This window comes from Rhopilema esculentum, chromosome 12, assembly GCF_057945365.1.
Source record: "Rhopilema esculentum isolate cy_ngs chromosome 12, ASM5794536v1, whole genome shotgun sequence".
NCBI classification, from domain to species: domain Eukaryota; kingdom Metazoa; phylum Cnidaria; class Scyphozoa; order Rhizostomeae; family Rhizostomatidae; genus Rhopilema; species Rhopilema esculentum.
Window position 1 is genome coordinate 3,396,912 of NC_142826.1, and position 26,949 is coordinate 3,423,860.

General features: G+C 36.7%; 1 protein-coding gene across 1 annotated transcript in view; it reads left to right on the plus strand.

The window, feature by feature from the left end:
• Window positions 1-25,938, plus strand: part of LOC135681240 (neurobeachin-like protein 1) — a 42,184-nt gene extending 16,246 nt beyond the window's left edge. Inside the window, exons 22-42 of the mRNA XM_065195588.2 lie at window positions 32-621; window positions 1,162-1,335; window positions 2,205-2,554; window positions 2,932-3,150; window positions 3,960-4,167; window positions 4,474-4,523; window positions 5,150-5,411; window positions 6,009-6,228; window positions 6,833-7,102; window positions 7,952-8,221; window positions 10,286-10,580; window positions 10,948-11,276; window positions 12,000-12,294; window positions 15,188-15,389; window positions 16,110-16,312; window positions 16,776-16,987; window positions 17,767-17,939; window positions 18,430-18,641; window positions 20,182-20,334; window positions 21,389-21,537; window positions 23,734-25,938. Of these exons, the coding sequence (XP_065051660.2) occupies window positions 32-621; window positions 1,162-1,335; window positions 2,205-2,554; window positions 2,932-3,150; window positions 3,960-4,167; window positions 4,474-4,523; window positions 5,150-5,411; window positions 6,009-6,228; window positions 6,833-7,102; window positions 7,952-8,221; window positions 10,286-10,580; window positions 10,948-11,276; window positions 12,000-12,294; window positions 15,188-15,389; window positions 16,110-16,312; window positions 16,776-16,987; window positions 17,767-17,939; window positions 18,430-18,641; window positions 20,182-20,334; window positions 21,389-21,537; window positions 23,734-23,857 (4,960 nt within the window). The 3' untranslated portion in view covers window positions 23,858-25,938. The remainder of the gene's footprint in view (window positions 1-31; window positions 622-1,161; window positions 1,336-2,204; window positions 2,555-2,931; window positions 3,151-3,959; window positions 4,168-4,473; window positions 4,524-5,149; window positions 5,412-6,008; window positions 6,229-6,832; window positions 7,103-7,951; window positions 8,222-10,285; window positions 10,581-10,947; window positions 11,277-11,999; window positions 12,295-15,187; window positions 15,390-16,109; window positions 16,313-16,775; window positions 16,988-17,766; window positions 17,940-18,429; window positions 18,642-20,181; window positions 20,335-21,388; window positions 21,538-23,733) is intronic.
• The last annotated feature ends 1,011 nt before the right edge of the window (window positions 25,939-26,949 follow it).

Below are 26,949 nucleotides of genomic sequence, written 5' to 3' on the forward strand. Positions count from 1 at the left end.
CTTTATTTTTCATATCTTTCCCCATCAACAGGGAGCTACCAAAATCAAACATAACAAAAAGAGAAAGTACAGAGGAATGGATCCTTATAGACAAGTCAACTGCTCGTACAAGAAATGTAACTTTTTCAAAGTGGACTAGGGATGATGATAACTACTACTTAAACGGAGCCGCTTATTTCATCTCACTTTTACGCAATATGCTTCTTGACCAAAAAACTGCACAAGATTTCTTTCTGCAGTCTAAAGGCGTGCAGATCATGGGCCTTGTGCTGCAGAAATGTGACCCAAGAATCATCAATGTTGGCTTCTTGATGTCTGTTCAGGCTCTTGTGGAAAGTTTCTCTCGAGACAGAGACGACTTGCTTAAAGCCATCTACCAGCACATTTTGTTCGACTTCAGGATCTGGACAGACTCAGACATATCAGTACGTATTGCGCATGTGCAGCTACTATCAACTTACGTTAAGGACAGCCCTGAGTATTTCAGTGAAAGTTTTGGTGTGAGGTTTATCATGCAGATCGTCAATACTCATTACAACGGAAATCAGAGGCACATCAGGAGAGAGAATGGAATCGGACTGGGTAGTGAAGACCGCAAATGTGTGCGCATGGCTCTTCTAGGTATTTTTGTCTCTTTTTTGTTTGAAGCAGTGCAACCATTACTTTCCTCCTTTTTTCGTATGAAGCTCTATGTTGTGCTAAACCACTCAATGCAAATTAAAATCTGGCATTTGCACCTAAAAGTAAAACTCTTAGTTGTTGTGATTTCCATTTTCAAGTCTCATTTTAGCTGCTATGTCTAATGCCATAATTACTATAACATTGATTTGTTCAATTTACTTAACTAGGCGACAAAGCTATTTTTGTTTATTTAATGTGTTTTTTAAATTTCTCATATAATTAGTTGTTTGTTAATTAAGACTGGTCCCACATAGTTTAACAGCTAAGGGAAATGCCCGGTGTGGAGAACAGTTCAGATGACTTGAAGGAGCTTGCACCTGTACTCGCTAACTTTTATCCCATCGTTTACACGCGGACCGGGTCTGTATCCGAACTAGCAATCTCCAGTCATGCGCATTATTGGCTTTTGCTACTTCGTCCTTTGTTGTTAGCGGATTTTTTTGATCAACGTAAATTGATTCTCTTCCTTTGCATTTTCAGGGTTGGTGTCCTTTTATCTAAAATCTTTTAAACGTGCAGCCGATGTCTCAGCTTTGGTTAATTATATAGCAACTTTGCAAGATTTGGAACTGCTGAGTGAGATTGTAGAGATAGTAAAACATATGTTAGAGACAGCTGGTGAAAACCAAGGGGACCTCATGAAATCAGTTGCAGGTATGCCTACCAAGTGCCTCTGACATTTGCTTCTTTGTTTTTATTTTCCCCCAAATCACTCAGCTCTGTTTGTTGGTATCATAATGGCGCTAGTAGTACTTTTGTTTCCCTTCGTATCCTAGTCTTTTCTCCTTCGTAGCTCCTATGACTTATAAAAGACTTTTTTCATTGTTGTCAATAACATTATTGGATAATTACGTCATTTCAATAGCTCTGTTAAAATGAGCTATATTAAAGCCCCTGCGAAGTCTTGACATCATTTTGTCAATGCCTTAGCTTTTAAATACAACAAGTTGAAAGAAACAGGAATACCTTTTTGTTTTTTCACTCTTTCTATGGAATCGTTGAATTACATTTATGGCTTTGATAATAGCAAACATTTTAAAACAATCTTAAGCTTTTTGTCTGACAGTCATTAGAGTATTAAACGTCAGCATCAGGATTAAAAAGATCAAGCTGGAAAATGTTTACGCAGTTGTTGATCAAAATAAGCCAATCAGAAATACGCGAACACGTGACCGGTATGGGTACCCAAAAGTGCCGGGTTCCTAAAAATTTTTCACTCCGAGGGTGAAAACGAACTCCTACTGTCGACAAAATAGCGGCTTTTAGTTTCGTATGTGAATCGATTCTAAACTTTCTAGATGCAAAGATTTCATGTAGCTTCTTTGTTGAAAGTCATTTTCAAAGTTTGTACTGTCAAAAATTGTTCGATGACCGCCTTTCAGTATCATCAGTCTTTCAACGTTTTATCCCTTCATTCGTCTATTAATTATATAAGTACCACTTTAGGTATTTATTCTAAAGGCGATGAATAACAAGTAATTGTGAATAGGATAGAGCTTATTTCATCGCTTGTTATTTACCAGATTCTGATTTGCCGATCATTTACACCCGGTGGCTTGTTCATGATGTGAAGAAGAAAATAAGACTGGACATCCTCAAAACACTGTGGCTTCTGCTTTCATCTACAAAAGTGCATACCGCCGTTAAATCGAAGATTCGCTTGAAGAATGTTGGTTATGATTCAGTCTGCACTTTGTTATCAAAGCAAGCAGTCACCCATGATGTCGTCATTTCGCTGCTGAGTCTTGCCCAGTCTTCTGAGCAAACCAGTCTCAACGGCGTGGATATATTCGTGCATTTTGACATAATTCTCGCTGTTTTGTCCCTCATCAGGACACTTTCTCCACATATTAAACTGGAAGTCGCACTAAAGGTATTTAAATTGCTCGATCCATTATATTTTAAAACTTAATAAGTCTATCATGATGATTTAGACAATTGCTTTATAGAATAAGAATTTGCATGATGATTTAGAAAAGTATCGCCCATAGAAAAGTAATGCCAATCCGGAATAAACCAAAAGGAAATTTTCCTAAGGTGCTCATTCCAACTGAAGCTTGGATAAAAAATAACTCTTTAATTTGAAGCAACGTATGCACAACTATTTAGAACTGTCGAAAACTAATTTTTTCCCTGTATCATTTATCGAAAAAACATTATCCAGGTTGCAATCACTTCATGGCTCTTTGCTAATTTGTAGATTATTTGTTGAAATGGACATTAATTCAGAATTGTAACTTTGTTTTAAAGGTGCGACACTCGCTGAAATGCTATCCACAAAGTGCCAAGAAATGTGCACAGATTGCTGCTTGGTATGTTCCGTTTCTCGAATTGATTGTGATTCATCCGGATAGCGAGTTGTCATCTGAGCATGATCAAATTCAAGATGAACTGGTAGAAGTGGTCTTAGAGATAATACACTTGTCGATGTGGAAAGGCATAGATGGATCTGATCCTGGAGTTTGGAAGGTTGTTTTTATAAAGTTACTTTATAAACTATAGCATTCAGCAATTCGACGTAACTTCGATGATGAACTGAGTATGGTAGCAACTGTAATTGTGATGTAAACAACTCTTTTCTAAGGATTAAGGCATATTTAATGCACGAACCAGTTTTACCAAACTTGTTAAGGTGTTTGGGAAGCTTTTAGACAAACTGCTATCCCACTAATATCCAAAGATGCATGAAAGTATGCTAATTGCTCGACAGATTTTAAATTCAAATCTTAACGGTTTACTTCAGTTTTTAAAATTTTGCCATTTTTCCAGAGAATTTTCATTTCCTTTCCATGAAAACTCAAAGATTATTAAGCGAGAGTATTTAAAATTATTCATTGATAATTGTACTTGTAGTGACCTTTACAGGTGATTTTCTTCCAGCCTTCTATTAAATGCGCTTACTAACGTGTATTTTATACAGTAAACAACCCTTTCCATTCTAGATGCTTTGAGGCGTTTCAATGCTCCATCTGGATTTCAGAAACTATAACTTTAGTAACATTGAAATTTGTTTTGAGAAAAGCAAACATTTCACAACATACTACTTAAAGCTTTTTGTCTTACACTCCTCGGAGTATAAAATGACAAAAGAAGGGTCCGAAAGAGCACAATGAAAAGTTGGATGAAATATTTCTAAAATGTTGGATTTTTTCAGAAAGTACCTTTTTGATTAAAAAGTGCGATACACACAATGGAAGAATCACTTTTTAGTTTATATGATATTATTTTTTGCTGACTGGATAAGGCATTTCTTTCAAGCAACAAATTCTCTATCTTAGGAAAGAGGCCAGCCTCTTGCTGCTTTACATCAGATGGCTGCAAGGAACGAGTTCATTTTGCCAGTATTGGTAATTGAAAAGAAACTGCTGAAGAAATGCATTAATGCTTGTTCTGTTGCTTTGAAAGAATCGGTTCAGCCTTGGGCTGTTGATACAATGAATGCAATTCAAATTGTTAAACTCGTCGAAGATTTCCTCCTTAGTACTGGTAGGTGAATCCGTCAAATTTGAGTTTGTAAACTCTGCTATCGTGCATTTCAACACTTTCACCCCCTACAATTCATATCAGACTTTTCTAAAATCTTTGCCCTGCCTAAAACCCTGCCTATTTAGGTTATAGCTGGATGTAAAGCTTTCATTAAAAATCTGTTAGTTATTTGTTATGTAACCTGAAAATGACTTTTTTATCATTGCATTATCAAACCTAGCTGGCAAATCTTACACACCAAAAGAAATACAAGAATTTTTAACCTGGATGATTGATTTTTTATTGAAAGGTGTTTTCTCTTCGTAGAATTCAGTGAAACGTCAAATGAAGTCTGGAAAAAGAAATGGGATATAGAGGTAAGACCAAACCTGTTTACTACAACTGTACATTTACATTACCACAGACAGCAACAAGAATGTTGATTTTGGAAGAGAAGATAATTGTGGAGAAAACATATGTTCAGATGTGTCTTGATCTTGCGATCTTCCTCTATGTCCGCTGATTGGTGATAACGAGGATCCAATCAAAAGCATAGCAAAAGCAAAAGCTTCCTTGGTAGTTATTTTTGGTCCGGAGATGACTTCGACCCGCATTCCGTTTACCTTTTGAAGTATTCCGCTTTTACTTGTATCAGTACCATGTTCGAGTTGAGCAGTTTTATGCAATAGAAAACGACCCAGGATGCAGGGGAAAATGATTTTCATCTAGGAACTTTTATTCGCCGACCTTGCTTGACCTTCCAAGGTGAAAATTGATCAACTTCTCTTCCTTACATCACGTGACACACTCCCACGAGGCATTACATACAACGTGATCTTTTATCATGGTTAAACTACTCGCGCTTTGCTGAAGAAGTGGCGTGGTTTTAAATCAATATAGACCCAGTCTCTTGCATACTTTATCATTTACCTTCACACTTCCTCTATTGAAATGGCCTCGTATTCTTTTTCTGCTTCAAGACGAGATTTTTCGTTCCCAACAGATACTTAACTCCTTGCACGACCTCTTGGATGCGATGAATGCCTGGGAAGACAGCACCGAGGCTGGCTCTGAATGGACGGATGTTCTACAAACCGTGGAGAAAATTCTGTTTGAATGCGGCATTGCTGAAGATGCACTTTTTATATCCTATGCAGCTGAGAAGCTTCGCAATATGCTATCTAGGCGCAGAATTACAAGCAGAGACGAGGCTTGTTACGAAGTGGGCTGCCTCAACCGTCTTTATAAAGAGCTGATATCTAGAGGTAAATAAAAGACTATCTGTTCATATTCTGATCATCCAATGTTATCTGCTGAAGTTCATCTATGTACAGATATATTCCATTCCTCTTATCTTCACTTTTATATGTATATTTTTTTGTTTATATTCAAGTTTATATATAATATAAGTTTCTCGTATGTATTGTTAATATTTGCAAATTATTTTAAATTAGATATATGCATCATTTAGTTTTTTCAGTTTTTTTGTGGATACTTGAGGCCATTTGTGACGCTCTCTCTGTTCAATAGATTATTCGATGATCTGCCCGTTTCTGTCGTTTTCACTCGCTGTTGTTACGAGGGGCATTCAAAAAGTTTCCGGATTTGAAGAAATAAAATAAACTAACTGAACAGTTTTATCTACATCTTTTCAAAGTACTCTCCAGCATTATCTATGCACTTTTTCATGCGCTCGAACCATTTGTGGAGCATGTTAGCATCACTTTGATGAAAAGTTTTTGTCATAAAAAAAATTAAATTATATGTGTTTTATTAAAAAGTTATTTTGAAATGTAGGAAGGTTTATTCTGTATCTTTGTAAATTTAGGAAATACATAATTACACAGATTTTTTTTTTGAAGATGACAGCTCCAGTGGAAAGTTTTTGCCTGTTTTCCGGGTTTGCTTCGAAAGATTCCATGACGTACTCAATAGTGACAATCTGCTCCCAAATTTGCCATCATTAGACAGATCAACTCGTGAATTTGAAGCGAAATTCCCTGATTATTTCACCAGCGACGAGTATTGCTCTTTTGCCAATCAGACAGCACGGGTAACAAAAAGATATAAAGAAACAAGCCTGTTAGTTCTGTTCTTTTTTTCTTTATATTCTACTTAACAATTTGGCTTAAATAAGCTCTGTGAGTTTTTTAAGACATGGCCCTAACAGTTTCATCAATGCCTTCAAAACTGTTGTTTTTTCTGTTTTGAAAGCCCTTTTAAGGCCATTAGCAGACTAACCCACAATTTCTAGTAGTTGAGCTCAGACAAGATTTGAATTAGGACACGAAGATAGAATTTATTGGAATATTAACCTGTTCTTTTCTGATGCTCTGCAATTTTTTTTCCTAGATGCCCACGCTTTCATCTCTCAAAGTTATGGAATTAACTGCAAATAAAACAATGACGATTTATTTTATTTCTCCATTCGCTAGTAAATAGTTGATTTTTTCAAGACGAAATCTTTTGAACAGGAAATACCCAAAACGAAAGTTTGTTTGGTTAAAATGTCTCATATTGGATTAAAAAACTCACTAAAGTGGAATTTTGCATTTAGACAGTTTAACATTCTAAATTAATATCGATTAAATTAAACATTTTACAAACAACTGTTCATACTGAAGTTTGCTTTGCTGATTTCAGGTCTTTTGCATTCACTTTCATATTCAGTTTTCTTTTATTTAAGCTCGACAAATTCAATCGATATTGGGAGATTCTGGATGGACTGCCTATCTGCCATGGATGCCGCAATCAAAACAAGGAGTCACAGTGTTGAAGAATCGTTGCAGAACTTCTCGCGTTCAGTTTACGCTGTCTTTGAAGAAACGCGAATCGCCGCGCGTGCTTCACAGGTCGATGCGGAAAATTTTCTCAAACATAACTTATCGATGACAAACCGATTATGGGAGGACAGGAAAAAGTTTCTAACGAGTGAAAGAGGTGCATGGACCGAAAGGTATTAGTTTGTAAAAATAAACATTGGGAAATGTGACGTCAAACAATAGGCTTGCCCCCTCCCAATATTTGACCAAGTGTCCCCCCTGGATTTAAATGATCCTATCCTCCCATCATTCAATGGGTACCCGCTAGAAGGAACTTGCCACTCTATCCCGTCATGCTGTGGACCACGTGCTCTCTCTAACAGACACTTCCACCTCTTCCATCATTTTCCTTACACATGTTTTGAATTACCCATTTTTTGAATGTTCTTAAATTTGTGCTGGACATGGCCATTGCTTTGTAAATAAGTGAAACAAATGTTTTCCTCTTTTTATGAGAATAAAACTCTGGTTTAATTGATGCAAACATGATATATAGTAGTTTTGATTAAATGCTGTGAAACGCCAATAGATATTTTTGCATTCCTTATACCCAAATTTGAACAGAGTTTTGTCAAGCTGTGGAAGCATTTTACAGTCAATGGTTGCAGTTTGACCCGCTAATAACTGTTCTATACTTTGACAAAAAGAACGACACAAAATATGTTAACAATCTCCTGAAAAATATCAGTTTATCCTGAGTGCTTGTCTTTTTTAGCTTGCCCAGTCCCTGGCAAAATATACTTTTTTGTCCGTTGTATGTCTGCAAAGATGGTTTTGTTTGTTAACAAAAGTCCAAGCATTTTTCTTTATCAATATGAGTTTTAGTAAAGTTATCGAAGTTAATTTTTGCTTCTGGTGGTTATTTCTTTACGCACCAGACGGTCTAAGAAGCACGTGTTTGACAGATGATGAAATTGCGCCATGTTGCTTTTGGGGATGCTGCTCATTCTCATTTCAGACAAATGAAATTAATTTTGTCGTAGAAAAATTGAGAAGCCGTTCTGGAAATTGTCTTCAACAGAGAACTCCTCTCGCATGCGTCTGAAGTTGGTAAGAAATTTCAATGGCTCTGAACACAATGACGCAAGTCGATTGCGAGATCAGGATACGGAGTATGCTGTTACACCACAAGAGATAATGGAAATTAATATTCCTGTATCATTGCAAGAGCAAGTTGGAAATGAACTCGTGCTTAGCGGCGAAGAAGAGCCTGACGAGACGGATGCAGCTGCTGATCCAGTGGAACCTACTGAGTGAGTTTGTTTTGATGCAGCGAGTCGCTCAATTTTACAGCAGAGATAGACATCAAACTGTGTAGATACGTAGGTAAAGTTTGATTTTGGATTCGGGCAGGACCCTGTCAACTTTAATAAACATGAGAATTCAGCGCAGATCTCAATAAAATATCATTAGATTCGCTATGTTTATCTCTGTTGTTCAATTGGAGTTGGTCGTATCAATCTTATTGAAGTAACCAATGAGAGTTAGGAAATTCCCTGTTAATCTTCCACGTTTATTCGGATTTGATATTCCTTGGATGTGGGTAGATTTGTCGATACGTTCAAAGTTAAATGAGATGCTCATTATGCTATTACGTGCCAACATGAGTGACCTCGGTGTATCCATGTGTTCGTAATAACTTCATTCGCTAATATGGAAGTGGCTTTGAAAAAAGCAAACATTTTACGACATACTAAAAGCTTTTTCTTCTGACACTCCTCAGAGCATAAAACGTCAGAATAAGGGTCCGAAAGAACACGATGAAAAATATATACCCAGTTGTGGATCGAAATAGTCCAATTAGAAAAACGCAAGCACAAGACCGGTTTAGTTGACCAATCAGTGCCGCGTGCCTTAATATTGAAGCCTTTTTTCTTCTGTTATAATTTCAGTATATGAATATGTTACAGATCTGAATGTTAGAAATGATAACCTGAGCTTGTTTAGAGTTCTGATAGCATTCCTATGAGCGAGTTAACAGGACAGCAATAAATTCCAACGTTCTACGAACAATGATTTCCAAAAAACTGTGACTTTATCGATTAAAATATTTACTGCAAAGCGTAAGTATGCCAAGACATCCGTTTTCGAACTATGTTGCTTTAAAATTTGTTTGCACCAAAGAACTCCAGTCATGTAAACATATGTCAATGAACTCTATCCAAAGAAGTGATGTCACCAAAATCTGTTGTAACAATTTTTAACTTTCACTTTTTAACCTGAAAATGCATCAAAAACTTTCTCTAACTGGGCGAAATCAATCAAATGTGTTACAAATTGGCTGAGGTACTGCCACATGAGCATAGACTCGTTCCCCATCATAATAATCTGATTTTCCTGTATAGGAGGTATTTTGTGGTATTCAGAAAATTGAAAAATTCTTTAAGGATATTATTGATGACGTAAGATTTTATTCTCTATAAAATACGAAAAGCTGGTTTGTTCCATACTGGTTCTCAGTCAACATTTTTAAAAATGTTCAATCGACGTTCGTCTTGAATTGAAATTGAACTGTAGTTTTGTGACATTGTTGGTCTTTTATTGCTATATAAATTACTCAATATCATTCACTGTTTTTTCTGATGCTTGAGTTACGGAACGTTTTTCCGAAAGGACCAAAAGATTGAGCTCTGACAATTTGAAGCCACTAACTACTGTGACGTATATTAAGAGATTATTTCTAATGAGCCATATTGCATTGTAAAATGTCGTTTTCAAGTACCCAAGGGTATTTACCTGTCAACAACAAATGCTTTGTTCTTATGGAGTGAATATTTATCAAGCTGTACACACACGTTCACTGTTTTACCAACTTAAGCATAACTTATGCTGAGAACAAAAAAAATTGAAAATCTTACTCTTTGCCTACCAAAGTATTCCTTGAAAGTGTATGACATATAAAGTTCTTAAACGAGAACTTTACAATAATTATTTTTGTGAACTTTTCGATTTGGATCCCATTACCTGAAATGTTACCTCTAAATATGCAAAACCACGTAGCCGAATTCAACCTCAGTAATTTGGTCTCTGCTTAAACTTAAAACGTTGCACCTAAAACATATTCCTGAAATAGTTGCTATGATCTCAAAGTATTAAGAACTGTACCATTTTAAAGATTTGCCATTTCATTCAGATATATCATTTGATTTTTTTCATCACTAACATTTAAAAAACTGTACAGCTTACTGCTTTCTTTTAAATCGGAAATTCTCTTTAAAGAATTAAAGATTTTAGAATTACAAGATGTCTTGAATTCCTTCCGGATTCATGAATGCTTCCTTCCCGATAACAACCTAACAATTATTTTTTTATAACAGGCATATGTATGATCTGAATCCATTGGAAGAGTCTGTTGGGAAAGTCGTCTTGTCTGTAAACTGTCACCTCATAACGCTTATGGACGTAGTTCCTGGAAGAATAGAACTGTCTTTAACCCATATCAGCTTCTTCGACGAATCAAATGACTCCGTTTTTGGTTCCGCTTGCGACTTCTGGTTTCAACTTGAAAAGCTTCAGGAAATGCATATGAGACGATATAATCTACGCAAAACTGGACTGGAGTTTTTCCTCATTGACAGATCGAGTTATCTGATTAATTTTGCAAGCAATAAGGTATTTGTAGGCTTTTTTGTTTCTAGGAATTCTTGCTTCTCAACAGCCATAGATTTTGTATTGTATCTGTTACCCCTTTGTCATTTCTTATGTATTCAACTGTAAACAGATGATAAGTGATACATTTCAATTAAATTAATTTGGAAAATTGAATTCAAACAAGCTTCTGGAACTGCATATTTAAGTAACGTAGCACGAAAGAGTGAAAGCATTGCACGAATCGGATGGAACTTTGGATAATGACCAAAGTTAAGCGAACAGTTATGTGTTCTGCTGGTATACTCTAAAATAAAGTAAAGGCTTTATAATTTTAGGATATATTATATACTCCAGCCTCAAGTCTACGTAAAAATTTCTTTGTTAACAGGAACGCGATAACTTCTTCAAGAAGACAACAAGTGTTCGTCCCCCAAACCTATATTACAGTGGTATCAAATCACCACAAAGACTCCTTCGAGTTTCGCATTTGACGCAACGATGGGTGAAGAGGGAGATAACCAATTTTGATTATTTAATGCAGTTAAATACGATTGCAGGAAGAACGTATAACGATCTGGCGCAGTATCCGATCTTCCCATGGGTGATTACAGATTATGAATCCAACGAGCTTGATCTACAGAATCCTTCAGTCTTCCGTGATTTGTCACGTCCAATCGGTGCCCTGAATCCAGATCGGCTTGAAGGATTAGAAATAAGGTATTAACAAATATAAAATGCTACAGATTCATTACTGAGTTGATGGGGGCTATTCATTTTGGGTTGCTTCAGATTAAAGTAGCAGATTCTATTCAAAAATAATCAGAAGATTTACTTTACTTAGAAACAAGATAAGCTGAGTTATAATTAATATGTAGTATTGAGTACGTCCTTGGTTTATGTACTTGTTGTCTGCTTTAATCTGAGTCCAGAAAAATATCCAATGCCCATAAGTTTAAGCCCAAGTTATGCAGTAGCACTGGCGGATTCAATCCTTTGAAGAAAAGTCTTTTTTGATTTTCTCGTTAATAGAAGCAGTCTGTGTTTTACAATACTGGTGCTTAGTTATGCTCGTTGATGTAGTCTGTATTTTACGATGATGATGCTTAGATATGCCCGTTGATTTAAGGCCTGTTTATATGGAAAAAATCATCCCACCTTCCAGCGTGTGACCAAAAAGATGAGATCCCACTCTTCTATAAAATCTTTTGTGCTTTTTGCCTTGCGTTTATATGGAAAACAAGCCAGCTCGGCTGAGTGAGATCTCACTGCATGAGAGGTGGGATCTCACTGAGGTGGGATAAACTTTTTCCAAATAATCGGTGAATGGTGGGATAAATATGCTCATATAAACAGGCCCTTAGTCCGCCCAAGTTAATTTAGGCAAAAATTGGTCTTTAAAACGAAATGATCCTGGCATTGATCAATCAAAATTGGTTGCAGGTACAAGGACCTAGTGGATCCGAGTGGCTTCCAACTTCCTTGTCATTATTTAACCCACTACTCAAATGCTGCCATCGTGCTCCATTATCTGCTTCGTGTTGAGCCGTTCACAAGTCTACATATAAAACTGCAGGGAGGAAGATTTGACTGTCCAGACCGGCAGTTTTACTCAATTGCCAAATCATGGAATGGCATAATGAATGGCGCTGGTGATGTCCGAGAACTCATTCCGGAATTCTTCTGTTTTCCAGATTTTCTATCTAACATCAATAAGCTTGACCTTGGAAATTTGCAGGTATAAGATTTCTATATTTGTCTTGCGAATTTTGCTACCTCAACTGCTTTGATGTACACCATGAGCCATCAGCGGGAAATTCGCTTCGGTCTCTTAACGTTTTATTTCGATATGTAATTACTGTTTTGGAGGATAACAGGTGCATGGTATACTCTCGCTGTTTGAACTGCCTTGCTCCATTGATCCTCCTAATCCAACGAATACTTGCCCTTGAAATGACGCTGAATATAGCTCAGCAGTGTTTCCATTCCAACCCATGTCTCTATCATTTCCTTCTTTAAACGGTTTCATGCCGGGATTGGTAGGGCTTTCTCCAAGAGAAAGGAGTCTAGTAGATACTCACAATCTAGGATTAATGCCGAGATGACATCACTTAGCCAAAAGTTTTCTTTTAAGCCATTTATCAGTTGCTAAAATGAAAATCATTTTCAACCAAACGTTTTGCGTTGTGAGGGTTTGAATAGCAACGGAATTAAGATAGAGATACATATCTACCGAAATGCAATAAATCGATTACCGACTTGTGACAGAACATGTATGATTTCGATGTAAGCAATGTGGTAGTGTAATTGTCTCAATAGACTATGTGGTAATAAAGGTCCCTTTACTAATGGAAGTGTCTTCAATAGCGAAACGGTCTAGTTCAACTGTCATTGAATGGTGTCTTATTTCAAAATGGCTGCCATTATAAGATAATGAGAACTCTTTTAAGGAACCCAAAAAGGGGAAAAGTTCCTGCAGAGACAGAGACCTCAGCTCTGTTAAGGCTGATTTCCACGAGGCGAATTTCGCAGCGAATTTGCGGCGAAATCGCTGATGAAGGCATCAAGGCATGCGCAGTTTTGATTTTTGATTTCGCAGCGAATTCGCAAGAAGGTAGAAAAGAGTTCTACTTTTTCTCGGCGAAATATTTCGCAGCACCTAATAACCAGTCAAAGCATGGTAAATTTGCTTGATTTGTAAGAAAACAATCTTGGAACATTCGCCATGCGTGCAGTTCTGAAAATGGGCGTCTTTAAGTTGAGTTTTGGCGGAAATTATTATATAATTTCGCAGCGAATTCGCAGTCTCGTGGAAATCAAAGACAATTTCGAAGCGAATTCGGTGCGAAATTCGCCTCGTGGAAATCAGCCTTTAGAGTCTATTAGAATATCTGTACCACAAGAAACAGTCTTGGAGCCTATTGTTTTCATATTCTCATATTCTTTATTAACATGTCGTTTTGTTACAAATATTTGATAGGCATCGGAATTCCAAAATAAGGTAAAATAATAATTGGAGCCCTTTTTATTTTTAAGACGTTTTTCATCGAATAATTAATAAGTAAAGAATTTTTATATACATATTTTGTGAACATTTTCACAGCACCTCTTTCTGAGCATACCATTTTCAGAGCTTTCCACAAAATGTGCATGCTCAAAGACAATATATTTTGCAGAAAATCTAATGTATTTGTAACAATATTTTAACTCATTTTAATCACATTATGCAGCCTTAAGTATCAGGATGAAGATCTGTTTATTTTTACGTTTGTTGTTCGGTTGAGTGATCTGGGGCAACGTATCCTCTCTAAATTTTGCAAAAAGGTTTTTGTATTTGTGAGGCTTTTTAAAGGTTTCTTGCAAATTTAGTAACCCCAACAGTGAGGTTATTATTTCTAATCATATAAGACGGTTTGACACTCTATTAATGGCCCATTGCCGTGTTAATGAGGTTATGTTGCATAGCTTAGACATTTTTATAATAACGACGGGAACATTCTGCATTATAACGATGCACGGTACTTTTCTTTACTTTACAGTTAATTTTTATGCTTCAAGCAGCGTGTCTGAGTAACATGACAGCAAAAAGTGTTGATATTTCGTGAGGTTTGGTTGCATTGCCAGTGCAGACGAAAGAGCGAAATATAATGTTTCGAAATTGGTCTTGCTATGAAGCTATTTTGACGCATGTGTGATTTGTTGATTCTTCGCTGCGAGAGGCATATTATACCGAGTCAGTACCCGAGCAGGCCCTCATGTTTTAATAAAAAGCTAATTCTATTATATAACGCTATGTACGTGTTTTCGTTTCAAGTCTATAGACATGTCTGCCCTTGCCTTGTCTCTAATTAGGTCCCATTCTGTGCATTTATTGTATATAAAGTGATAGTTTTGAAAAGTCAATGTACGCCTTCTCTCACGATTGACGCAAGTATTTCTTGACTGGATGGAGATCGTTGCTACAGATATTGGTTAGCAAAGTTCATCCACTGCATCATTTCTTGTTTGGTTTGCATAGGGTGTATCTTATGTTGTTTCTCAGATATGAATCCAGGCCGTTCTCTTATTCTTTCTCAGATAGACGGACTGAAACTTCTTCCGTTTGTGCACACAAATTTTAGGAATTCTAGGCGACAATTAGTGTTCCTTGAGAATCTGCGTTTGATTATTCATCATATCTTGTGGTTGTTTTGTTTTTTCACCCGGATTTATATTTTTTGTCAGCATTCTATGATAAAACGGTTGATGATATAAGGGTTGTGAAGCAGTATTTTGTGGAAATTGGGAAAATATGAATTAAGAAACATAATTCATTGTCAAGTAGGGACAATTTTGCTACTGTGTTGTCCTAAAACCGGTAACGGTCTTCTATAGTAAATTAAAGGAACGTCAAATATTATATTTTTCTGATTTTTACCTTTGAAAATACAGCTGTTCTCGTTTCGGAAATTATTGCTTATCACGGGTGCCAATTTAGTTTACTGTAATATACAAGACTTATAACCTTATAATTGTACCATATATGGTGGGAATTGCGATAATGTTAGAAGGATGAATGCGAGTTATCTTTAAGCTTTCAATTTTTGGGTCTCTGTGTGGTGTTACAGCATTTTGTTTGTGTTTCTTTGTAGGCCGGCAAAAAGATAGATGACGTTCTTCTCCCTCCCTGGGCCTCGTCACCTGATGAATTCATCTATAAGCAAAGACTTGCTTTAGAATCAGAACACGTGTCAATGAACCTGCATCACTGGATTGACTTGATCTTTGGTTATAAACAGAGAGGGGATGAAGCTGTCAAAGCATATAATGTTTTTCATCATTATTCTTACGAAGGTTGGTTTGTTAGAGCTATTCAAACATGTTTTTAGTGTTAGAATTCAATAAGAAAAACTGAACAATTGATTGAGCAGTATCAGCTCTCTTAATGTTGTTGTTGTTGTTGTTTTCGTTCTTAGAATGATGTATGGCCTAACCTGGTTGTTGAAACTTTTTAATATCTTTTTATATCTTAATAATTGTGAATATGAAGGAATATACATTACTTGGTTTGAAGTTAAAAAGTTTATAGATGGTTTTCCTTCTGGCTTGAAGTATTTTTAACATTTAGTACTTGGTAACTGACCTGATCTTTTGCATATGCTCTGCGTCCTCAAAGATCGTCAAGTCATTGCAGCAATCTCCACAACATCCTAACAGACGAAATCCAATGTATCAGCCTGGTTTTGCTTAAAGAAGATAAAAAAACTTTTTTCTAAAACAGCAAAACCAGACTCAAAACATGATCCCACTGTAACCCTATTGCTGTTGATGCTCCTCAAGAATCGCTCCTTGTTCCACAACTTTTCATGACTCTTCGTCAGATCGCCGAAAGCAGCGTTTCATGTGAAATGTTGCGCGAAAATGCAGAACCACGTAAAGTTATTTTCGTCAGACTATTCTATGATATCATTCAATGATATCATTCAGTCTTTCCTGCAGTTTTGAAATTTATGTCATTAAATGATCCAATTTTGTGCCATGAACACAATGTTTATTCTGTTTGCGAATTTACAGGAAGTGTAGACTTGGATGTTATCGATGATCCTTTCGAGCGCAAAGCAGTCGAAGGAATAATCAACAACTTTGGACAGACTCCCTGCCAACTGTTGAATAAGCCCCACCCAGTGCGAAGATCAGTCGAAGAGCTAAAGCAACAAGCAAGTAAACAAAAGCATGTGCTTGAAGATCTCAACAGTGCTAATTTCTCTCTGATTAAGGTTAGTAGGCGTAGTGTATGCTTAATGAAAGACTGCATTCTCAACAGGTTCTTCGATGAAACCTTTTTGTCAGTTATAAAAAAAGGCTCAAACTGTTTATTCATACAACGGATGTCGGGGACAACTTTTATTTCATCTTTACGTTCACTTTTTATAGCCTTAGTATTATTAAATATTGTAAATTAGGTTTGATTGGTAAATTTCTTTTGTTACTAGTATTTTAACAAAGTTATTAGCTCTTATTTTAATCTTTTAAACAGGTCAGGTTGAAAAACATATGTATGAACATTTAACCTGTATAAATATTATAAAATAAAAAAAAAATTAAAAAATGTTCGTTTGCATATATAGCTACTAAAGCATGTATTTCGCAACTCACGTAGTCTTTAATTTTTAGCACCAAAGGTCTATTAATATTTATCCACGATACTCACACACGTGCATGTAAATAACCATATTTTAGGTCAACACCAATGGGCCTCCACTAATCTTCCTTGGTACCCAGAAAACACGCCAGCGTTCCTTGTTGCATCATGGGATGCCTGACCCACTTATTACTGTTGATAAGAATTCGGTTATTGGGTTTCATGGATGGCTGCCGTATTCAGAAGACAAAAGTGGCTCTTTCTCGTTTGCCCTCGATCCAAATTTAAACCAAAAGTCATCCAGAGCGAGGTTAGTAGTGTCACCTCACATTGATGGTTTGCTTAGTCCTTGATTGATTATTAACCTACGTTTGAACTTTGACCTTGATGCCGATATGATATCATGGCAGTCGAAAGCAGAGGGGCTTAGGGGGGACTGCAGATCTCCAATAACTTCAAGACCGTGTGATAGATGTATCCATGTTATCTCATAAACCTTTGTGAAAATCTTATCGTTTTATCTAAGAATCTCTGGAAATGCTTCTATTTTTACGGAAATCTCATATGCTGTTCACTAGAGTAAATTTCCCCTCGTTCCAGACTTTCTTTTGTAATAGAGTCCTAAATGGGCAAGAGCTGAATGGTCAGCCCAAAATATGCATTTCGATTCGACGATACTGGATATTGTTGATGATATGCTGTTTTTGTAACTGTTTGTTGACATTGCTCTTTCCATGTCGCATTTAGCTGTTTAATGGACTAGGACCAGAATTATCAATAATCTGTAAATAATGTTATCTAAAATACTTATTGAATACAGATGTCTTTCTATATAAAGAGTCTTTCGAAGTTAATTACCAGCCATGATATAATTGTTTAGCTATTTTGGTATTATTTCGTAATTTTGCACGTGAAAATCTGTCTACATGTTTATTTGTCTTTTTTGCCTAATTCAAGAATAAATTATATTTGATATTTCTTTTTCGCGATATTTCACGAAAAATAGTTTTGTTGTGGTATACTCTTCAGTCATTGACTGGCATTTCCATAACAGCGTGAATAAATCTATATACTCCTTGTATTTCATAGAAATTCTCTGAATAGACATCAAAGCACATGGTCCCCCGATGTTCCAAGGACGTCTCAGCTGTTTGCCTTTACGCCGGATGGAAAACTGTTAATTTGCTGTGGATTTTGGGATGATTCTATTCGTGTGCTGAATGGAAAGGGGAAACTGCTTAGTGTCATATATCAACATTTAGGTAAAAAGCTCTGTGTTTGCAATTAGAAAAAAGTAGATGGGCTTTATTTTGTTTTATGGGTTGGGTCCCGAAGATGAGCTGTACGAATTTCTTGTAAAAAGTACACTATTAATAAGCCAGCAACATGATGAGAAAAGCCAGTTATCTTTCCTTGGCAGCCTTTCGACGTCTAGATGTCACCACCGCGTAACCATTGCTTATGTGCGGTGGGCAAGAATCGAGCGCCAAATTTCTTGCATCCAAGTGGTGGTCAGACATCACTGTCTCGTGAATTATGTTAATAATAAAAGGGGTCCATATGACTAAAATAGAATGAAAGAGCTCTGGGCAGTGGAAAAATAATATGGCTGGATGTGTTTACGTACCTTTGAAGAAGGAGGCAAGCTGCTTGCTCATTAAAAAGAGTTTAATTTTAGCATGAATAGGAAAACATCTAATGATGTTTGCCATAATCATATCCATATTTGAGTCGCTTTTTCCTTTTTTACAGATGTAGTATCCTGCGTATCATTGGACCCGTCCGGACACTATTTCATTTCAGGGTCTTATGACGCAAGGTGCATGGTATGGCGTATACAACATCACGCTGGCCTAGCCACAGAAGTATTAGGACAGCCGTTGCAAACTTTATACGGTCATGACAATGCTGTCAATACAGTTGGCATGATATGGGAGCTTGACATGGCGGTCAGTGGGTCAAAGGTCTGTTAACGTTTATTTATTATAGAAATTTTAGAATGCAGGCGTTCTACGAGGGCACATCTTTAAGAGAAGATAAATTATTAAGCTAACAATCACAAAGTAAGCCTAGTTATGTTTTCTCTCTTTTTCCTGAAGATCGCAATTTGGTGCCAATGTAAGTTGAACAGTAATGCATGAGAATTAACCGGGCAAATCATCATGCAGAAGTTTGCATCCATGAAAGGGTTTATTGCGTGTCTGATTCACGGTCCTCAATCCTATATACGGTGCCTGATTCAGGTAGAAATTTTGTTAAAGTTAAGACACTACGTTTGGTTCTGCGTACAGAAAGGGGGCTCCATATCGTCAGCTACTGCTCCGAAGGACGTGGCCAATGTATGTTAGTTTTCTGTTATTAATTGTATCTAAAGATCTGCGTTCACAATCGATCTTTTGAAGAACTTCATCGTTTGTCTTCTTTTCTGTCTATCTTTTCCTTAAAATACGTGTTCTATAATGTTAGCACATTATATAGATTCTCTGAGACTTTTTAGTAAGATGTCTATGCTGATCCATAGAACTAGCTAGCAATTGCGCAATCCTTCTCGCATAGCAACAATGTATCAAGGGTTTCCATCACCACAGACCTCATGTTGTTAATGTAGACCACGCCAAAGATTACTCAATACACATTCTTTTGAAATCTCATGGCACTTTCAATAAAGATTGCAAAAGTTGCTCTTGAAATTGTCATCAACATGTTTTCGTCAAAATGAACGTTGTAGGAACTAACATGATTTTTTATAATTATTCACAAGAATGCTGATATGCTTTTCTGTCACAGCTGTTGTGTGATGAAAATGCAACACTCATTGTTTTTGCTCCTGCATGCAATCGTCACGTTCATGTGAATTCCTGCATGCAATCGCGAGGCGTTCTCTAAAGAACTTTGCAGAGAATAATTTAGAATTTCAGATCTGAGTATAAGGCTAACAGTATCCTGGATCCTGGCCATGAACTCGTCCCAAACCACTTTTCTGGGTCTGAAGAGAAACCATTTTAATCCTGTCGCCTTCCTAACCTTGTTCTGCAGGGTTATCAAGTAAAGGAAAGGAGCATGCAATTCATGACCAATATCCTTTAAAGAGTAGCATTTTCCTTTCAAGAGAGGATGATTTTCAGTTTTCCTCCTCAGAGGCTGGTCGTCAAAGTAGAACTGCTTGAGCCCTCCTTTTAAACCCCTTTATCCCAAGAAGTCTGGTCCACCGTCATTTTTCTTCTTCCTCGCATGTGTAGACACCTGAAATTACCAAAACCATTTTCTGGTCTTGACTCTCCCAGTTAATCAGATGCAAATCAAGTATTGCTAAACAAATATACTGTCTTTTTTCCTTACATGCATTAGACTTCGAAATCAAACTTTTATCCTTTCCTGGGAAATTTGTCTGCTGTTTTTTCAGTCTCTTTTAAGGGTAAATCATTTTGTATTCTAATTGCACCCCCCCCCCCCTTCCTCTTGTAAATCACAGCTCAAACTAGCATCTCACATGTTTAATTGCAGGATGGCAGTTGCATCATTCACACAATCAAAAAAGGACAGTTCGTCATGACGTTGCGCCCAGACCCTCTTCTTTTGGACAGCAATATATGTAAAGTTTGCCTCACTAAATACGGAAAGGTGATGGTGTACAGTACTCACAATTACAAAGACGGGGTAAGACCTTCAAACTCTGTCTAAGCAAGTCCTGCGATGATCGGTTTTTGGCTTTTTATTTCAAGCTCTTCAAGTTCAATTTTTTCTAGTTTTGTATAAAAATATTAATGACCTTAGTTTTTACGATGTCCTTACTAGTCTCTTTTACAATTTTATAAATGGTTGTAGTTTTTTCAATTCACGTGCTTTAAATTTGATTCATGAAGTTTTGTACTTCGCAAATCAAGAACAGTTGATATTTGTCAGGCTGCCTCATTTGAGCGAATATGCGTTCTAACTGCTTATCTTTACTGTAAAAGATAAATTTAGTTTCTAAAGTACGATAAGCAATTTCGCTTAGAAAGTAACTGACAAGGTCAAATACTAGTATGATTTTTACGATGATGCTTCTCGTTGAATCTATTACTTGTATTCAAGTATTCTGCCACTAAACAACGTACAGATGTATATACGTAATAGAAATAGAATTGAAATCCATTGGTTAGTCCAATAAATGACAGCAGTTTTCCCAGCTATTCCTTCAGAAACATCAAATGCAAACAAGCTGCTCAAAAATCCTTGTGGGTCTGGAAATGACCAGTTGCCTAAAAATTTATTTTCTTCCTCGCAACAGAGCTTCCACTCAAGTGCCTGGATGCAACATATCCGTGCACTACAGCTTCAGATAAAGCAGAACCTGATATTTTTTTAAAGAAACTTTTAGGCCTAGAATGCCTAGTATGGATACAATTTTTGACATTTTATGCTGCATCCCCTCTCCCCCTTCCGAAATTCATTTCAAATAGCTGTGATATTTAACATTATAACCGACGTTTTGGGGGGAGAGAGCTGCGATGTCGGTGTTTTTAACCCGAAATAGTTTATTCTTTTAAATAACGCTTGAAATCTGCGCGTCCTAAGGACTTTTGGCAGTGCTTTTATGCATATTAGCCATCAGTTAATCAAAGGGTTCTTTCTAGCGATTCCTCTTTAATGTTATATATGCATATTATAGAACTGTTTGTTGTTGCTGCTATGTATGTTTCATGATTTATAATCTTGAATTTTCTTTTAGGTTGATTATGTATTGTCCACGTATACTGTAAATGGAAACTTGATAGCTAAAATGCAGTTAAACGAAGCCATATTGGATATGATTGTTGTGGAGGAGCATCTTATATCAGGGGGCGTACGAGGGTCTCTTGTTGTTAGAGATGTTCACAAGTAAGTTAATTTTTACCCTTTATTGCTCACAATTTTCATATAACAAGGCCTGTGCACCTGTTTCCTGCTACTCACGTTTTTACCATTGTATCAGAATTCCTACCAGTTTCGTCATTCATATTGGGGAGCTGTCCATTGTATTTCTCCCCATTTAGTGCACTAATGTAAAGGAAGTGTAGTACAGTTAAACAATTAATGGGAGGCTCAAGCCTTTCCCCAGCTCCCCAACCCCCCCCCCCCCCACTTCCAACGGCCTTTCCTAAACATGATAAATCCCGTTAAAATTTAGATCTCCGTAATTCATATTCGTAAAATGCGGTGAAAATTTGCATTAGCAACCCTTTTAAGTCTAATATTATTTTCGACGCTTGAAATTTCGGCATAAAATCTACTTCTATCCAATTGATTATGTATCACAAAGCCGGCTTTCCATCTTTGAAATTCTGTTTTCCTGAGTCCAAGCGACAATATTTGTTGCTAGTGTATCCATGCTAACCCTTTGATATTTTCTAGGAGTAATTAGATTATCATACTGCTATAATGAGAGTTAGATTATGTAAATATCAAATGATCGTCAATTACTGTTAATCTCAGACGCCTACTGCTGTCAAAATACGATTTATTCGCATTTCTCTCCTGCGAAGACGTAAGGGGTAACTTCCAAAATATACAACTATTATTTGGTAAGACAGCTTCACGAAGAGCGAGAAAATAGATTCAGAGAGCTCATGCTTCGTTTTATGAAAAACTTTCTCGAGTGGTGTTGAACGATCCCCTGGAGTTTCAGAGAGTCTTTTGGATCTAATCAGGCCACGTGTTTGTGAATTCAGTGCAAGAGAATTGTCAAACCTAATGAAGGAGTGTCTCTATACCTCGCATAACCATTTCTGCAATTTGCCAAAATAGATTGAATAATGCTGATAATGACGAATAAGAGTATTTATTACAAAAAATTCATAGGATGTGCGAATAAAGGAGAGGCCACAATAGCCAGCTGCTCGACGGACTCTGGAGGAAATCTTGCGGCGAAAAATCGATAAAATAGTACTATATAAGGAACACCGCAACGCGACGAGAATAAACAACAACAACAAACACACAAATCAGTGATGGCTCATATTACGCCCCGGCATACGGGGCTTCATCAAAGCAAAAGTACACGGAATAAAATTTACAAATTTCAAAGAGGCGATGGTGGTGTCGGATTGGCTGATGTGGAATAGTGTGAATGCAGCGCAGTGGTAGGGGAGGGAAGGGTGGCGAATGAGAGATGGTCGTCGGTGGTGGTGATGACGCGATCTTATCATCATCACACCCGTCAAGAGACCCACTAAATGCGCATGTTTTCTATGTTTGACATCAAAAGCTAAAGAGTGGGGCTTAATAGAGAGGGTGGCTCACTTAAAGTTTTTGCTTGAAAAGGGGGGACTTTATAGAGAGGGGCTTAATAGAGAGAGGGGCTTAATAGAGCTTTTACGGTAAGCGTAAATATATCTGTACAGTTAATACAGTGTAAGAGATTCTCAGTCAGCTCAAACTAATTCCAAGATGCCATTTTATTATTAAATGGATGCAAAAATGATTTCATATGACACGATCGTGAGCAGCTCGGATTATCAATTTTTTGTTAATAACCAGGCAATATACAGACAAGTATTTGACCGATTTAAGTATGTATCGACCAAATTTGAGCCTTTTTCAGTTAAAATTGGCTCTGAAGAAGCAAATATTTTAGAACATGCTTAGCCATTTCGTCTAACGCTCTTCAGAGTCTAAAACGTCAAAACATAAATGATTCCAAAGTTTATTGTATCAATTACACTGTCAATATCGCAAATATTTCTATGTTTTATTATCATGACGTAACAAGTGCGAGAAATAACGTTTGATCATGTTTTCTTTGCAAACAGACATTAGTTTTTTGTTAATGCTAAAGATGTATTCATGATTTTCTTATATTTCTTTTGGCACTACGTTGATTTTCATGATTCTTCTTATAAACTATCTTCTTTTTGTCCCTAGGCTTCTCTGTTTTGCTTTAAAATCTCTATCTAAGTTATCTATCAAAAATTTTGAACTTTAGTGCAGTAATCTTTGACTTATAAGACTTCAGCTTGAGTTTGTGAATGGTGATAGATTTGTTGTGCTTTCTCGTGTGTTTGTTTATTATCAATTAAGTTATGGTGTTTTTTTCAGGTTGGAGGTGCCAATTATAGCTAAAAACTTGCAGTACCCAATACACTGTGTATCTGCTACACCAGACTGTACTCATATTTTCGCGTGCAGAGAGGACGGTAATGTAATCGTTGTTGGTTCGTAGTTTCTTAGAGAATTCAATCAATATTTTGGGTATAATTGTATAATATCTAATATCTGGGCGATGTGAATTTTCATTTTTGTATTTAACTTTGGCAATATTAAAAGTTGTAATAGAACTTTGAACTGAAATCAGCAGCTCAAAAGAGTTTTGTGTTTCGAGAAATATTTGCTGAATCAGGGTTGATAAAGTGTCTTTTGGTAAACTCTTTCAGTCAGTTTCTAAGTGTGTCCCATCTACACGTGACACGGTAACTTTTATCAGTTTAGACACACTACCCGTACTCATTATGGTTCGATTAACCAGCACGTGAGCAGTCACAGGCATGTCGAAAGTTGTTCTTTGAATGAGATCACAGCAGTATAGATTGGATTTTACCTAAATTCGCCTGCCTATAGGAACACATTAGAAACTTGCTACGTTGAAAGAGATTTGTCCATGTTATTAATGCAGTCGAAATGTAAAGATATAGTCTGGGATGCTCCTATTACATGAAAAAGCTTATTGCCGTTGCATCCATAAATCACTCAAAATTTGAATCATGAATTTGAATGACATAGAATCACGGTCAGATAACCCAAAACGTTACTGGTATTCAGGTCCGAGATTCTGATGAGAATCTTCATCTAATTAGAGGAAGTAGCCATTTATTCTTTTTTGTCATAATCCCTCAAAAAGTAGGAACGTTGCTACGCAGGTCTGCATGTAAATATTTTCGTGTTATCAATATAATGGTATTGCAAATCTTCTTTACATGTGAGTAGATCATCGTCACATGTCTTTGAAGTTTTTGCGATTAAACATGGGATTATTGAATTCTTAGATAAATGTAAACGACATGTTTTTGTTTAGCTTCAACGTCAGTCCTTAAGTTTATGATTTTTCATCGGCCGTGTAAAAAGTTTTGTATATATTGCCCAATTTCCCAAATCACTGTCTTCAGATTTCTTCTGCCGCTTCGTGTGACAATTTTTTCTCATCGACTGGACATTTTATGAAATGCTGCACTGTAATCAACATTTTCACGATTTAGTATATATGCGATATATACAATAATTAATACAGTATGACAATATTCTGCAGGGTTTTGCAGAATTTTGCCTGGTGCCACATTGCTTTGCACGAGAAAATATTCCAATGCCTAATCAAGAAATACAAAATCTAGAAAAGCAAAGCCATTCCACGCTGTTTCGCTAGTTCCTGATCTATTCACGTAAATTTTGTTGGCTTGCAAGGCGGCAATTGATAGACAAAAATCGTCAGTAAGACAAACGAAGATAAATGCCAGCAATATTTATGCCAGGCAACAGCCTGTTTCAAAATCAACCATAAAGGAGAATTCTAAATTTCTGCAAACGCAGTTTAACCACCCAACCACCTTCTTATCCAGCTGCAACCTTTATCCCACGATCCCTATTCTTTACTGATTGTTATTTTGTTGCTGCAGAACTGCATTTTCAAGGTTATGGGTTGTAAAATTTACGTCGAGTTTAATTTCAATGAGTTGTTGATTGGAAATGCTTTGGCGTTAAGAACAGATGCAAGTCAATTTTACTGGTGCAGCTGCTGTATCGTTTGTAGCCCATTTGAATAGTCATATCGAGCTGACGCTACAATTTCTCATTTCATTCTTAGGCTAAGATATCCTGCTGAATATTGAGATTTTTATGTTTATTTTTGTGGTACACAACATAGACTTCTGTTCCAGCAACGTGCTAAAATAATTTTGCAATTATGCCTTATCTCTATGTAAACGCTGTATATTGCAGAAATTTGAAGGATGCGTAGGTGCCCAAGGTGATATCGTCATCAACTTCATTATCGACAATTTCTTGATGCATGAAAATTATCATATCTTTAGCAAAGTTAAAGCGCTTGAATGCACTGTCGAAGGTTGCACCTTGGAATGCAGATGCGTCAAATGATCTGGGCACTCCCCTCCAGTCCACGAAGAAGTCAATTAAAACCCTGATTGAAAAATTGGGGAGGCTAATGCCAGTGAAGAAGGGCATCGGCAACTCTACCTAAACATTCTGTGGACTCACAGGACGACTGCTCTCTCTATAGGCACTTCCTCTACACATGGCTTAGTATAAAGGGTTCAAAATTTACCTTTCATTGGGTTAGGTAATCTTGTCGCAGTATTTTTGTTCTTCGCTAAAAGCCATTGACAAGTAATTTCCAACTATAACGTGGTTATAATTGGCTGTGACCGGTATATTCGGTCTATTAAGGCTGCGAGTGGTGTATCACTGTATATTGTAATTTCAGACCAAAGCTATTAAAGAGTCTTTAAAGCCCTAAGAGACAGCAACGATAGCATTGCAGTAGTACTAGACCTGTATGATTTTGACTAACAATACACTCATGCTTTTAAGGAACTTTGCTAAAAGCAGTGACTGTGGCAGTTCTGAATGTGTCGTTTAAAAAAAGCTCCTATAGATGTTTTGAAATTTTGTTTGTGAAAAATTGTTTGTGAAAAATTGTGAAAGTGTTTGATGATTGTGAAAAATTGCTTTGTAATGGTTGTTGCAAAGACTTACGCCTAAGAAGAGCGTCGATATAAAACAAGTTTCTGCATCCAATCATTGGCAAGAGAAAATGCTCTGGTCGAGAAGACCTGCAAAGATCAGAACTATTTGTCTATTTTTCTATAGTTACTGGTTAAGCAGATTTGAGCCTTCCTTGCTTTCTGCGTGTCGATTACGTTTCTGGGAATTATCTGAGAATTACAGGGTAGGCTGCCAAATTCCTTGTTTCCTTGTTTTTTATCAAATTTTAACTAATTTCGGTTCAACTAGTTTTGATTCCAGATCCTATGGTCACTGTTTGTTACCTCTTTCAAGACGTTCTTATCTCTTTCTTTCTCAGCCCTCCTTGTTCCCTGCATACTTCGCTCCCTTTTCTCCGCGATGCTTTCCTTGTTCTGTCTAGTGCCTTGTTTTTTTCCTGTCTCGATTGCCATTGAACGCACATCGGAGCTGCAAAAATCACGTCTACCCCTATTGAACCCAATAGATGCAAATGTTAAATGATAGTTGTGAGAATGGCTCAGTGTTAAAGGTTGCGGACAACAGATCAGTGGTGTGTTGTTT